The 16,120-nt window shown below is 44.4% G+C and overlaps 1 protein-coding gene across 1 annotated transcript; it reads right to left on the bottom strand.

Annotated features, from left to right (window-relative positions):
- Positions 2,929–3,582, bottom strand: LOC109838892. The gene has a single exon (XM_020407320.1). The coding sequence runs from the start codon at positions 3,580–3,582 to the stop codon at positions 2,929–2,931; it is 654 nt and encodes a 217-aa protein (XP_020262909.1).

Here is a 16,120-nt window from a genome sequence, read left to right as displayed (position 1 = left end):
GGTACGAACATTCGAAATGGCTCGTTAAGTACCTTGTTGGGGTTCCTAGGATTCTCCAGAATAAGGACCAATATCGTCTTTACTGTTGCTTTTCCTCAATTGACGGTGTTAGTCATGGGGACGAGTTTAAAGACGCTATGAGTAGCGAGCGCTTCACTTGGTTGCCTAGTGGGTGTTTCAACTGGTTGGTAAACATCTGACTAGGTCACCTTGTAGCTAGGTTGAATGGTATGGAGTGCTACATCGAACCCTATTAGCCATGCCGATTTGCTCGTCCAATTTGGCTATGATTAGTTGTACGTTGGGAATCCAAACCCAAGATTGCTATGGATAGGGAGCTTAGTCGACAGAGCTCGTGCTTGGTACCACTTTGTTGCAGGGGCTACAGGGGCTCAGTTCTCGCTTCCTCTGCACATGCCCAACTATTACATGACGTTGGGGTTTTACAAGTGGTATAGCAAGGTGGTTGTTCCTACTCATGAGCTTCAGGTGAATAAAACTGGTTTGTATTGGATCACTCGATGGTATAAGGAACTATTCTAGAAGGGTTCAAAGAGCAGAGCTCCTGGACTTTTAGAAATTTTGGCGGAAGGTTTACCAGATGAAGGTTGGGAAGAGCAAGCTGAACACCCTACTCCTCCAAGATAGGTCGGTATCAACATTTGAGAGCCGACTGAGCTAGCAATTCAGCAAGGAGTACCTGATAGCGGATGAGGGAAAGGAATGAGGCTATTACATGTTCCTCCTCCTCCACCTTCTTTGAAAAAGTAACGCTTAGCATCTCCTGAGCCTAAATCCATGCCTAGAGACTCTTCATGGACTAGAGAGGAGTCTCCTGCGATCCTAGTACAAGAACCTAGGGTTGGCTCTTCAAGTGATTTCCATTCACATGCTCATAACTTTCATCTTACAATGCTTTTAGCTGATGCGCTTCTTTTATGCAGGTAAGGAGCCCATTCCTCTAGACAACGAAGAGGAACAAGTGGATTATGGGCATGATGACACCGATACTAACTTGACCAAGCCCGAAGATGCTGACCATATTGGTGACGTTGAAGGCTTAGATGATGAATATGATTTCGAGGCTGTAGGTGAAGCGATGTCTACACCTTTTCCTGTGAGTGGTGGTTTCAAACTGGTCATTGATTTTGCTAGTGCTTCCAGTATCTTGGTGTCGACTCCTACTTTTGAAATGACTGAGGCTCCTGCACCAGCACCTGCTTCATTAATATGGTAAAGGTTGATTGTTTATGGTGTTTCTGATGATGATGATGATGTTTCAATTTCTCCTGTGCTGGCGGCAGTTGAAAGGGAGGGGCCACAAAGCCCTAAACCTCATTCCAATGATGGTCCAAGCGAAGCTGCCGCTATGCTTAGTGAGCCGGAGGTTTTTATCTACCGATATTGAAGTTGTACCTGTGGATATGCCTATGACGACGACGATGGTTGCGAGGGTGATGATCTCTTCTATAGTCTCAAACATCTTGGTGACGCTTGCATCATATGTTCTTGGAGGAGCTTTTGATGATGTTCATCAATTGTCATTTTCTTAGTGATGACAATTCTTAATGATGGTACCTAAATTTCTAAAGGGATCACGACTTTGCATCCGTAGACCAATGAGAATGGCGTAGAGCTAGTAGGAGTATGGAATGTTGTTCAGTAAGCCCATAAACACTCTTCGAGTTTCTCGTCCCAATAACGATTGTTGGAGGAGATGAACTTCTTCAGAAGTTTGATTATAGTTTTGTTGAAAACTTTAGCTAGACCATTAGCAGTTAGATTGTATGACGTAGAAGTCACATCTTGGATTCTATACTTGTTGTAGAATTTGAAGAATGGCCGACTGACGAATTACAAACCGTTATCGTGAATGATTTGTCTAGGAATGCTAAATCAATAAATCACGTGATGTCTCAAGAATTTTATCACCTGAGATGTCTTGACTTCTTTGAGGGGAATAGCTTCAGCCTCTTTGGAGAAGTAATCTGTGATGACCAGGATGAATTGATGACCTTAGGTGGACGGTGGGCTGATTGGCCTAATAATGTCCATGCCCCAAGCAAATGGCCAAGAGGCAACTGTCGGATGCAATTCTTCCGGAGGTTGATGTAGGAAGTCAACGTGGATTTGATGCGCATGACATCATTTAGCATATGCTACTGCATCTACTATCATTGTCGGCCAGTAGTAGCCTAGATGATAAAGTCAATCTTGAAGTTTAGGACTTTGTTGATGAGATCCACATGCACCATCGTGGGCTTGCTTTAACACTTCTCGAGCTTCACTTAGTGATAAGCATCAGAGCAAAATACTGTCAAAAGATCGTCGGTACAAAGTCTATGTGACAGAATCATAGAAAAACATGGAGCTCTTCTTTGGATCGAGGCCACTTACTTCGGATCATCTGGTAGTATCACATGCAAGACATAGTCAATGATTAGGAACCACCAATCATTACCCTCGAAGTGAGTTGACCCGAAATACACTTCATTGGCTTCAAGAATTTGCTCCGAAGAGCGTAATTAATGGCTAGCCATGGTGGTACACCGGGTAGATTTGGGCACCAAACTACTATCATTGTCGGCCAGTAGTAGCCTAGATGATAAAGTCAATCTTGAAGTTTAGGACTTTGTTGATGAGATCCACATGCACCATCGTGGGCTTGCTTTAACACTTCTCGAGCTTCACTTAGTGATAAGCATCAGAGCAAAATACTGTCAAAAGATCGTCGGTACAAAGTCTATGTGACAGAATCATAGAAAAACATGGAGCTCTTCTTTGGATCGAGGCCACTTACTTCGGATCATCTGGTAGTATCACATGCAAGACATAGTCAATGATTAGGAACCACCAATCATTACCCTCGAAGTGAGTTGACCCGAAATACACTTCATTGGCTTCAAGAATTTGCTCCGAAGAGCGTAATTAATGGCTAGCCATGGTGGTACACCGGGTAGATTTGGGCACCAAAGCAAGTGTGGCTGCAAGGGATGCTAGAGCTTTCGCATGAGTAATTTTAAGGTGAGTTATGTAGCTAATGTAGAAGCCTTCAAAAGATTGAGCAAGCTTTGTTGCCACTTTATGGTAAGGCATGAGGTCGTTGTGGCGGACCTCATATTCTCCCTTGATCTGATTCACAATTAGTTTAGAATCACTGTGAACTTTAAGGTATTTGGCACCCATAACTTTAGCAAGTTGTAGGCTAATTATAAGAGCGTTATACTCGGCTACATTGTTGGAGCATGGCTTGGTCAATGAATAGGCCCAAGGGAGGACATGTCCATAGGGATCAATCAATACTACCCCTACTCCTACAATGACTACTCCCTTATAGCTACATCGTGACGCACTGTTGAAGTAGAGTTGCCATATTTGATGGTCTAAAATAACATTCGACTCAATGACTTCATCCGAGATATCTTCGTAGAGCTTGGAAGGCTTGGGAATAGGGTGTTTTGCTAGAAAATCGGCTATTACTTGACCCTTAACTGCTCTCTGCAGCATGAATGTTATGTCATATTGTGATAGCAGGATCACCCATTTTGTTAACCAGGAATTCGATGACCCATGTTTCATCATGACTATTCATAGAGGATTGACTCTTGAAATGATGTGAATGGATTAGCCAGTGAGGTAAAACCGTATTTTTTGAATCGTGAAGACTAATGCTAAATATTCCTTCTCGACTGGGTTATACCGATGCTTGGCACCGATCATAGTCTGGCTGAGGTAGTAGATGGCTTATTCATGGCCATTGTCTTTTTTTTTAGCGAGAAGTACTCTGAATGAATGATATATAGCCCTGACATAGATCAAGAATGGTTTACCTGATATTGGTGCGGCTAGCACCGTTGGCTTTGTGAGATAAGCTTTGATTTCATTGAATGCTTCTTGGCATGTGTCATCCCAGACGAATAAAACACCTTTCTTCATGAGTCTTTGGAATGGTTGACATTTGCCAGATAAATTGGTGATAAACCTTCGGATGTAGGCTAATCGTCCTTATAAACCTCTGAGCTCTTTGAGGTTTGTCGAAGGTAGCATCTCTTGAATGACCTTCACTTTTTCGGGATTGACGTGTATTCTTGTGGATGTTATAATAAACCCAAGGAATTTGCCTGATTATACACCAAGGAAGGATTTGGTTGAATTCATCTTGAGTTGGTGTTTATGCATGACTTCGAATATCGTTCTTAGGTCACCAACGTGGTCTTGTTTGTGATGAATTTTGATCATGAGGCCATCAACGTAGCACTCCACTATTTTACGCAAATGTTCATGAAAGATCATGTTCATAGTGCATTAGTAGGTAGCTCTAGTATTCTTCAGACCGAAGGGCATTACTGTATAACAGTATACTTCTAAAGGTATTCTGAAGGCTGTGTGTTTTTTATCATCAGGATGCATTTTGATTTCGTTGTGTCTAGAGAAATCATTCATGAAAGACATTCTCTCAAACCTACACATATTATCGACCATGACATCCGCGATAGGGAGAATGAACTCATCTTTTAGATAGGCGAGGTTTAGATTATGGAAGTCAATGTAGATTCGGATCTTACCGCTATTTTTCATTACTACCATGACGTTGGCCAACAAATCGGGATGTTGTTCTTCATGGATAACTTAATAAGCTTACGGATTTTCTTCTCGATTTGTTCCATTAACTCATGACAAAAGCGCCATTACTGTTGCTTGACAGGCTTAATGCTAGGGTTGATGTCAAGATGATGTACAGCTACGCTGGGGTCTAGACCCGGCATGTCTTCATAGCTCCAGGAGAAGACATTAATTTACTGTTAGAGGAGAACTACTAGCTCTTCCTTTTTAGTGGATGATAGACTTTCGTTGATAAAGATGGGCTTAGGTTTGATTTCATCGCCTATATTGATTTGAACCACTTTATCCTTGGTGGGTGGTTTTCTGACTTTGAAATGTGACTACTATTGCTTCTCAAGTTCCTTTGCCTCTCAAGTTCCTTTGCCCATGAATCGTCTTCATGATCTTTGAACACCTCGGATTCATTAAGATCTATAGTTAGGCTGTATAAAACCATGTTAGTTGTGAACTCACTACACAAGATTCCAAGGCTAACATCAGAATTCCAGTTGGACATGTTTGAAGGACTACATAGAAAGTCGTCAGATGTTGGTCCTGCTTGTGGCTCGACTTATGGAGAGATGTAAATGAGTCCTTGTCTGGTTTGATTGTAGTAATTAAAAACTTCACCTTCTGGTGTAAAAGGGATCAAAGGGACTCGTTGTTTGCGGAAAAAGTCGCTGTATTCATTGCTGCATTCATTACAACTTCGATCGTTACAATGAAATAAAAAGATAGTCTTTTTATAAGACCTTTACACAATGAAAACACAAGAAATGCAACTCCTTTCAAACAAACGCAAGAGCTGTTTGTCATCTCTTGCTTGCGTGGGTCTTTGGCCTGTGACGGGGACGTTGATATCCGTGGACCACCGGGGCAATCAGATCTGTTCCGAGAAAATCGGGCAGAGCTTCGTCTATCCGCGGAAGGATATAGAAGCAGAACTTCATCGAACCGCGTGAGATCTAGAAGCTATAAGCGTATACCTCGGCTAAAGCGAGGTAATAGCTCTTCTTAGTATTAACGCTAAAGGCTAATACTAAGGCTCGGACGGGTGATGAAGGCTCTGATCAAGACCTCTCCTCTTCTTGTTGAAGCTCACGGCCACTCTTCACTGCAGCAGGGCTTCGCCAAGGCTCTCCAAAAATCCCCCCTCCTCTCTCTAGCCTTGCTTCAAGACACCCCTGGGGTGTCTTGGTTTTGCCAAGACACCCCTCGGGTGTTTCGAGCTTGCCGAGACTCCATATGAGGTGTTTTGTTGGTTTCCCTGTATATTCTTCGTCCGGATTCGGATTTGAGTGATTCCGGGTGTGTTGGATGTTTGACGAAGAATTCGATCCGCTCTGGTGATTGGATTATCTGTAGAGTGGCCGAGGCATGAAGGGCGTTGTCCTATTTGTGAACAGTGCCAGGTTCCCGATTGGTCCGGGTCTTGGTTGTTCCGAAACCCTATCCGCTCACGTAGCTCGCCGACTCACTTCAGTCGTTCGTCGATGTCGATTAGGCTCATGTGGATCGGATAGTGACGTTCATCGTCGTTCTTTAATACTGAACCGTTTGTGGAGACCTATAGGCAATTTTCGATGCCTACAGATACCCCCTCCAAAGTGTTTCGGACTCGTCTCGTTTATAGAAGAGGCCGGAATACTTTGGATGTGATTGGTCTAGCCTTCAGTCGGCATCAGGACCTGTGGTTAGCTAGTCACGAGACCAATTAGGGGAGTTGATGCGTCAATGACTCGCAGTTATAGAATTTTTGGCAAATCCTCAGCCATCAACGGATTTGATTAGCCTTTACCGACTACCGTTTGAGTCGGGCTAGCATGCGGATTGTTTAAGTCCGCTCCTATGTGACGTTTAAGCTAAAAGAGTTAACCCTTTTAGTGCTACGATATTGAATACGTAGACTTCGTCTTTCTCACGGGAATAGACTACCCGGCGACGCGTGTTAGGCGTTGACTTTAGGATTTTTGGCTAATCCCCAGCCTTCAACGGATTTGATTAGCCTTTACCGACTACCGTTTGAGTCGGGCTAGCATGCGGATTGTTTAAGTCCGCTCCTATGTGACGTTTAAGCTAAAAGAGTTAACCCTTTTAGTGCTACGGTATTGAATACGTAGACTTCGTCTTTCTCACGGGAATAGACTACCCGGCAACGCGTGTTAGGCGTTGACTTCATCCCTGTCTTTTCTGAAAGCAAAGACAGAGGAAAAGTTGCTATGATTTTGAATACATAGACTTCGTCTTTCTCACGGGAATAGACTACCCGGCAACGCGTGTTAGGCGTTGACTTCATCCCTGTCTTTTCTGAAAGCAAAGACAGAGGAAAAGTTGCTATGATTTTGAATACATAGACTTCGTCTTTCTCACGGGAATAGACTACCCGGCAACGCGTGTTAGGCGTTGACTTATCCCTACTCAGGCTTCGGGATAAAATTCCCCGTGCATCGAGTGCCCGGATTTGACAATCGTGTCTTTTCTAAAAGCAAAGACAGATTGAGAAACGGGAGAGGAAGAATTTTATATTCTATCTCCCGGTGCTGAAGAGGAAGAATTTTATATTCTATCTACAGCTGGAAAGGGAACTTGAGGTGGGATCCCCCACCCCCAGAATCCGGAATGATGAACTGGGAGTGGGTTCTCCACTCCGAGCATCGGAAAGGTCCGAGGAGAGGAAGAATTTTATATTCTATCTCCCGGTGCTGAAGAGGAAGAATTTTATATTCTATCTACAGCTGGAAAGGAAACTCGAGGTGGGATCTCCACCCCCAGAACCCAGAATGATGAAACTAAGAGTGGGATCTCCACTCCGAGAATCGGAAAGATTCGAACGACCCTAACTTTTATAGGATTGGTCACTCGATTTGAAAGTGGACCTCTCGTTCATTGGGGGAATCGAGAGGGGATTGTGGCTTTGGTCCTAACTTTTACAGGTTTGACCAGAAAGCAAAGAAAGTGAATCACGGTTAGCAAAGGAAATGCCAACTCGTATTATCACTCAAAGGGAGGCTTTAATGCTAGGCGTTTAGGACCTAGCATGTTAAGTCTGGGAAATGCCAATGACGGGTAAATGGAAACTTTGGTGGATCCCCTGTCGTTTAATTTGATCAGCGGATGGTTTGGTGAGGAAAGATTAACCTATCAGAGGATTGGATCTCATCTCACAAAAATAACTCATAAGAGTTAAAGAATAAGAAGAGACACCTTCAGGGTTCGAACGTGAATTTCTTATTCACCAATTCCACAATGATTGGGTTATCCCTAAGAATACCCATGTGGTATTCTTTCGGGAACTTCCCGATGCATTGGATTATCCACCCCCAGCTTCTCTCTTGGAACTGGGTTTGATTTTGTTATCCGACCGGGTTATCCTTAAGAATATTAGTATAATATCCTCCAGGAACTTCCCGTCAATGGTAGGAAATAGTTTAGACTCGTATACCTATTGGAGTATGTAGAGAGCAGTTTAACCTCATGCACCTGTTAGAGGATTGAGAAGCAGTTTATACTCGTATACTCTGTCGGAGTGTGAGAAGCAGTTTATACTCTTATACTTGTCGGAGTGTTGAGAAGCAGTTTATACTCATATACTCTTCGGAGTGTTGAGAAGCAGTTTATACTCATATACTCTTCGGAGTATGAGAAGCAGTTTATACTCTTATACTTGTCGGAGTGTTGAGAAGCAGTTTATACTCATATACTCTTCGGAGTATTGAGAAGCAGTTTATACTCATATACTCTTCGGAGTATGAGAAGCAGTTTATACTCTTATACTTGTCGGAGTGTAAGAAGCAGTTTATACTCTTATACTTGTCGGAGTCTTAAGGAGCAGTTTATACTCATATACTTGTCGGAGTCTCAAGGAGCAGTTTATACTCATATACTTGTCGGAGTCTCGAGAAACAGTTTATACTCTTGTACTCTTTGGAGTATCGCCGTTCTCAATTGGCTTACCCTAGCGTTATAACGCCGGCTTTAACCAAGGTCTGAATGCTATTCTTGAGAGCGAAGCAATCCTTGGTGGGATGGAGAATCCTCCTGTGGTACGCGCAGTACGTTGGTTCCGCAGAATCGTCAGCTTCCTCCTGATTCATGATGGGCGGGAGCTTGATTTTGTCGTTTTCGAGAAGGGTCTCGAAGATAGCTGGAACGTCTTCGTCTTTGAATGAGTACTCGTTTTGGAGCTCCTCGTCCGAATTCTCCTGTTGTTCCCAGGACTGCTGTTGTGACGTTTGATTATCGTCAAAGACCGTTGCAGGTACGTCCCCTTCATCATGAGGTACGAGATCTGAATCCAGAGGATTAACCATCGGACCTTTCGCCTTCTGATGAAGCGTTCAGCCTGTTCTCCTCGAGCCTTCAACTCTTTCCAGGTATTGAGCGGCTCTATTCCCATCACGTCCAGGATGTTAATGGACAAGTTGTTCTGACAAGTCTGCAAGAGGAATTCCTCCGTGACGGGATCCCTGCAGTTCATTGCCTGATTGCGGAAGCGTTTGATGAAGGTATCCACCGACTCTCCGCCTTTTTGTTTCTCGTCGAAGAGTGTCCTGATCGACACCTCAGTGTCATCATCGAAGAAATGGGTGAGGAACTTGCTTTCCAGGTCCTCCCAGCTGTTGATGCTTCCGGGCTTGAGACGGCGGTACCAATCGAAGGCAGGCCCGCGAAGGGTGCCAACGAATGACCGAACCATCAAAGGCCCGTTGCCCGAGATCACCCCCAAGTGGGACTTGAAGTAGATCAGATGTTGAGTGGGCGAGCCCTTTCCGTTGAACGGCGTGAAGTTGATCAGGTTGAACTTCGCCGGATACGGGATCGAATCCCACTTTCTCGGGTAAGGACACGGAATGCCGGTCCTCTTCACCTCCCGAACAGACATCAGGGCTTCGATTTTTCTTTCGAGCTCCTTTATCTTTTCGGCCTCACCCATATCCTGTTTCGGATAAGTTTCGAGAGGAATCATACGGCCACCCCCAGTGTTGTCACTACTGGTGGGTCCACCCCCAGCGCTATCATCACTGGTGGGTCCACCCCCAGCGCTGTTAATTTTAGTGGGGCCACCCCCAGTATTCTTGGGTGGTGCGTTGGCCATGACGATTCCAACCACCTCCGGATTGCTGCTAACTGCGGCGTTCTGGGTGCGATGGCTGGATTGCACTAGCGGATTTGACAAAGCTCGGATTCGCTGATCGTGCATTTGTCTCATCTCTTGCATAGCCACTTCCATTTCAAACTTGAAGATTTCCTTCTGCTTAGTCAGGGCCTCTTCAATGATTTTGGCTATCTGATCTGTATTGACCATGAGCACCTCTCGAGCTTGCCCTATGCTAGACGTTGTGTCATCAGAGGCGAGCGCGGAGTGAGAATCTGAGGATTCATCATCGGAAAGGACTCCTTCATGGATCCCACGATTGTTGTTATATCTGTCGGCTTCTAGCTGAAGCTGAGCTGTTCCCGAATTGACCCTGCTTCCTGGAGAGGAATTAGGGTCGGAACCACCTGAAATGATTGGGGATTTTCCCTTGTTGACCATGTTGATAGTCACTTCTAGGGGTTCATCATCTCGAGCAATCGATCCTCTTTGGTGGGAACGCCTTGACTTGGGCTTTGTCGGTCCATCGGAGATTCCCTCGGATATCGAGACCCTCTGTGGAGCGGTCTTGGGGCAGCTACAGGCTGATAATACTGCCCTGATAAGTTTGGTACACGGACAGTGAGAATCCGCTTCCCGGGTGTTTCTCTTTCGAGATTCATCCGCACCCCCAGCCCGATAGTACAACTCATCGACGTTGCGGTCGGAGTAACCTATCGGCTGCTCACATGGGTTCTCAGGTATAACACGTTCGTTTGTCGAACGCGTCTTCTTCTGAGTAAATACTACCTTATTGGCCTCTGTAAGAGTCGCACGTTTGGAATCACTCCTTTGTGAGGGTGAAACCTTAACGGGCTCTTGGTCCTTTGCACGCACCGCCGAGCTGGTTGTTGCAGAGATCGATTTGTTAGGAGATCGTGTACGACCCCCAGTCCGGGTATTGGCTTGCGGCTCGTTTGATGATCTCGAGCTCTCCTTATCAAGCGCTTTTCCTCGATCCTCGGGTAGAGCGTCGATACGGTTGTTCAGAGGATTCCTAGACTTGGGGAAATCCACGCTACGGTGGGGCTTTTCCAGAGGTTCGGGATCTGAAATTGATGAAGGTTGGAGAGCAATATTACCTGCTTTTACCTTAGGCGTTGATTCGGCCTTTGGCATCCAAACTCGTTCGGACCTCGGCGATCTCTTAACGGCCTCTCCCTTTAGCATTTCTCGTGCTTTTTGGACCAGGGCTCGGGCATGCGCACGCAAAGCGCGGCGCTTCTGGATTCGCTCCTCAAGAGTAGAACGGGTTCTTTTGACATGAACCCATTTGTTTGTTTCTGCTTCGGAGGAGGGGCTGGTTGTTTGCCGTGGTTGCTCCTGGCGTTGCCTGGATTTTAGAGCTACGTTATAGCGGATCCCATCCATCGGCTCCAAAGCCTCGGCCAGCTGTCGAGCAAGACGTTGACGCTGTCTTTGTCGTGCTCTCTTTGATAATGCCGGAGCGTCTTCAGAAGTCATCTCCTCGGCGGAAGAGGAGTCCGGATCTGCGATCTCGACCATTTTGGATGACGCGGGGACGTCACGTGGTGCAAGTGCAGAGGTGGCAACGGGGTCTTGGATTTTTGAACCGAAGGACCTGCAATCATTTATGAAAGAGGTTACCTTTCTGTACCCGTTTGGAGAGGCGGATCTGGAGGAGGAGGAAGAGAGGCCTTCTTTGAACTGTTGTTGATCGAGTTCGTGTTCTTCATTCACCCGGATCTTGAGTGTCGGCTGCGTCACGACGGCGTCGGTGGCGATGCCGTTGGCTCCCACTGTGGTCGCCAGCTTGTTTGCGGAAAAAGTCGCTGTATTCATTGCTGCATTCATTACAACTTCAATCGTTACAATGAAACAAAAAGATAGCCTTTTTATAAGACCTTTACACAATGAAAACAAAATAAATGCAACTCCTTTCAAACAAACGCAAGAGCTGTTTGTCATCTCTTGCTTGCGTGGGTCTTTTGCCTGTGACGGGGATGTTGATATCCGTGGACCACCGGGGCACTCAGATCTGGTCCGGATAAATCGGACAGAGTTTCGTCTATCCGCGAAGGGATATAGAAACTTTCTGATCCGGATAAATCGGACAGAGCTTCGCCTATCCGCGGAGGGATATAGAAGCTATAAGCGTATACCTCGGCTAAAGCGAGGTATTAGCTCTTCTTAGTATTAACGCTAAAGGCTAATACTAAGGCTCGGACGGGTGATGAAGGCTCTGATCAAGACCTCTCCTCCTCTTGTTGAAGCACACGGGCACTCTTCACTGCAGCAGGGCTTCGCCAAGCTCTCCAAAAATCCTCCCCCTCTCTCTCTAGCCTTGCTCCAAGACAAAAGAATTCCAGCCCTTTGAATGAGGACCCAAGGGGTCTATTTATAGTGTTTAGGAGTAGGTAAGACACCCTAGGGTGTCTCGGCCAGGCCGAGACACCCCTGGGGTGTCTTGGTTTTGCCAAGACACCCCTCGGGTGTTTCGAGCTTGCCGAGACTCCATATGAGGTGTTTTGTTGGTTTCCCTGTATATTCTTCGTCCGGATTCGGATTTGAGTGATTCCGGGTGCGTTGGATGCTTGACGAAGAATTCGATCCGCTCTGGTGATTAGATTATCTGTAGAGTGGCCGAGGCATGAAGGGCGTTGTCCTATTTGTGAACAGTGCCTGGTTCCCGATTGGTCCGGGTCTTGGTTGTTCCGAAACCCTATCCGCTCACGTAGCTCGCCGACTCACTTCAGTCGTTCGTCGACGTCGATTAGGCTCATGTGGATCGGATAGTGACGTTCATCGTCGTTCTTTAATACTGAACCGTTTGTGGAGACCTATAGGCAATTTTCGATGCCTACACTCGTAGTCCTCTATTAAAATTTAACCCATGTTTTGTAGTGAGATTGCATCCCATTTTTACCATAATTTGTTAAGATTGTTGGCTATACCGGGAGAATTCTGGCACTATCTTAGCTTCTTCATCGGAGTTCTATAAATGAGATTGTGACTCAATGTTTTTTAAGATGATTAAGTTCAAAGTGTTCCCACTAGGCAAAACCATGAAGATGGTGTCCTTCGAGTTGTCCAGCTATTTGTGAGCGTGGTATGACTCATTTATTGGTATGCGCAATGTTGGTTCTAAGGCTAACCTGGCCATCAGATTTTCGACTCTTGAGTTTTTAAACTTAGAGTCTAAAGAGCGGTCATAAGCAAACTCTTCTTCATTGAAGATCCAATCGCCTTGACTATCGACAGATTAGTCGATACAGAGGTCCTCTAAGGTAATTACAAGTGGATATATCTCCCAAAATAAATCATCAATGGGATCTAGCTCACTATCTACTTCATTACCACTATCCTCATCATTGGAGAGGACAATCTCAATTGTCTAAGTTTCATCATACAAGAGAGAGTCAGTAAAGTAATTCTCCACCCCCATAAAAGGATTTTTTAGTATCGACTCTTTATTGGACTCCTTGCTCATCAATGTATTTGAAACACTGATGAAGTGTTGAAGGGACGATCTGGTTGAAATGGATCCAATATCGTCCAAGCAGGAGATTGTAAGGTGTTTCGACGTTGATGACATAATAAGTCACTTCTGTCTTCAAGATTCCAATTTGACATTTAAGACTAATTTTTCTAAGAGATCGGCTACTGCTGGAGTTGAAGCTGAGTATGGTTGTAGACATCATTGAGAGCTTGTGAACTCCCAAGAAGCTCAAGAATCTTTGTGGAATTATACTCAATGCGGAGCCTGAATCGATGTGAATCCTTTTAAAACTTGACGACCCTATATACCCAGTATAGTAAAGGGGTCGTTTGTGATTATGATCATTGACTAGCATATCTTTTGGGGTAAAGGTAATGTGTAGCATTTACTTTTGGCATTGATAGCATCACTTAGGCCCTTCATCTTGGGGGGAGGGGGATTTGATCATGTGGGTGAGAAATACCTCTCTGTCATTTAGGGCTTCTTTTAAAGCCTCTCTTGTATTCTTAAACAAACACAGTAGTTCAAATAAGATAATACAAGCTGGAATGTTTGCCAATTGTGCCATGATATCATATTTAATTGGGGCCTTAGGGTCACTTGGAGGACGTTGTAAGGCTTTATTGAACCGGGTCTTATTTTGTTTGGTTAGTTCAGGTTGTTTGGAAGTTCTTGGTTGATTGTAATCCCTCAGGTAATCTTTGCTGGATATTGTCCCTGTCATGGCTACTTTTTCTCCCTCTGAGTTAGTGAGCGAAGTGATATACAAAGACTCTTCTTCGATGATTACGAAGATGGCGTTGCAAGTCTTCATCTCTTGCTTGTTCTTAGGCTTGTGAAAAGTCTAGTCTTCATCTTGAAGAAGGTCGGAATGTACCCACATTATTTCTCCCCTTGCCGTGGTAAGAGGAATCAAGTCTTAGTTTTACTCGTTTGGCGATCATAGTTAACCACCTTCATTCATGCAGTATGATGCCATTTTTGGGCTTGAATTTCTGGCATAGAACTAAATTAGAGGGTCACCATATTAGTGGTGACTTTCTTTTGCTCGGGTTTGAGCTTAAGAAATCTTGATTCAATGAATGTCTAGATCTTATCCTTGAGGATATAGCAGTTCTTCATTAGGTGTCCCAACATTCTGTGATAGAGGCAGTAGTTCGGGTGTCGAGCTTCTGGAAGCTTCAAGCGATTTTCTTTGTTTAGGACATAGAAGATGGCAACCATATATTCATCTTTGAATGAATAATTGCACTAAATATTCTTCCTTGGCTCTCTTTGTTAGCTGTTATAGGAATTCTGGACTCTAACGGTGAAAGTCTCTTTGGCTTTTGATTGTGATGTCTGCCCTTGTTTGTCTTTGTTACCCTTGAAGTTGGTGCGGGGTTCAAATTTGTTGAAACACTTTGTTGACTTCTCGGCTATCTTAGCTTACTCTATCAAATCTTTTTAGGTGTGAGCAGTGACAGCGTCCATGTGCACTTCAATTCATGCCACGAAGTTGTGCCAACAAGTTTGAAGCAGCATTGGTAAAGGCATATCTCGACATCGCAATGTCAAGTTACGGTATCTTTCAATTCCATGACCGTCTTATTATCGTTTTGTTTCTCAAAAAGGAGTTTGGTCATGGTGACATCAGATTGTTCCTCATGGAATTGAGAGAGGAACTTTGATTCTAAATCTACGCAGGATCTAATTGAAACCTCGGGCAAATTTTGAAACTAATCAAAGACTACCCGCTGAAGGGTGCTAATGAAAAGACATGTCTTAATAGCATCGATACCCACTATATTTCTAGTTTGCTAGTAGAAATAGTAGATATGCTGGTTCATGGAACCTTTGTCATCGACGTGTGAAGCGTTGGTGGCTTGAACTTCATTGGGTAGGGAACCATGTCCCATTCGATGAGATAAGATCGGGTGATTCTAACTTTCTTGAGCTTTGTTCATTGAGAAAGAATGTTGAGCAGCTTATAAATGTCTTCCAAGGCTTTAGCTTCCTTATTTGGCTTCGAAGGTAGCAAAGTTTCCAACCTAGCATGTTCAAAGTCAGCATCAGCATCATTTTGATGTTCTTGATCATTGTCAAGAGGATTTTCGCTAAATGGCCTTTTTTCCTTTCGAAGAACTTGCCTGAGGACAAGAGGCTACTAGAAGTTGCTTAACCATCTCTTCCAGTCGTTCGATTCATTCATCTTAATCTTTCTTTTGAATCGCCATTTGAGTGAGAATGTCTTCTCGGCCTACCATGTCTATCGCCTATTGTCGTTCTTGACTTGAACTAAGGGTTAGATTCGATGCTATGGTGGAGTTAGCTCCACTAGAAGTGGGTTGATTCATCTGGGATGAAGATTGCGATGTTCGCGTTGAGATGGAGGAATAGTCAAAAGGAATAGCCACTCTTCTCCTTAGCCTGGTGTTACAAAATACTCCATCGGCTTCTGGTAGAATGGATCCAATGCTAGGAGAGTATACTGGATCAGGTGAGCTATCTGTACTTTTCTCGTCATCTCTAGAAGTCACACTTGTCATGTTAATGGTGAACATTGTGTTTTGCTCCTCTAAGTGTGTCATTGTCATTTAGTCTGAACCTCTGAAAGCTCAGGAACATGACTAAGACAGTTGAAGACTATTTCTTTGTATTGACAACTCTTCTGAACTACCAAGATCACTTCTCTAAGGGCTACAAAATGATGACAGCAGTGAGCTCTCTTCAGAGTTATGAATTCCCTCAGGTCAGCATTAGTGTCAACTATGCTGGTTTTGGCCTTGGAATGTGACGTCGCTTATGGTGACATTGGCCATAAGTTTGTCTAGCGGAATGACGTACGATGATGTTATTCCTTTGAGGAAATTTGGATGAGGAATAACCACCATTCTTTGCTTCTATCCGGGAAGCATAGCGAATATCGTGAGACGTTTTAAATT

This window comes from Asparagus officinalis, chromosome 4 (genome assembly GCF_001876935.1).
Source record: "Asparagus officinalis chromosome 4, Aspof.V1, whole genome shotgun sequence".
NCBI classification, from domain to species: domain Eukaryota; kingdom Viridiplantae; phylum Streptophyta; class Magnoliopsida; order Asparagales; family Asparagaceae; genus Asparagus; species Asparagus officinalis.
This window is presented reverse-complemented; position numbering and strand designations above follow the sequence as displayed.

What these genes read in the sequence shown, in the direction of transcription:
- LOC109838892 (XM_020407320.1), bottom strand. Translation starts at nt 3,582, where the DNA reads ATGATGAAACATGGGTCATCGAATTCCTGGTTAACAAAATGGGTGATC.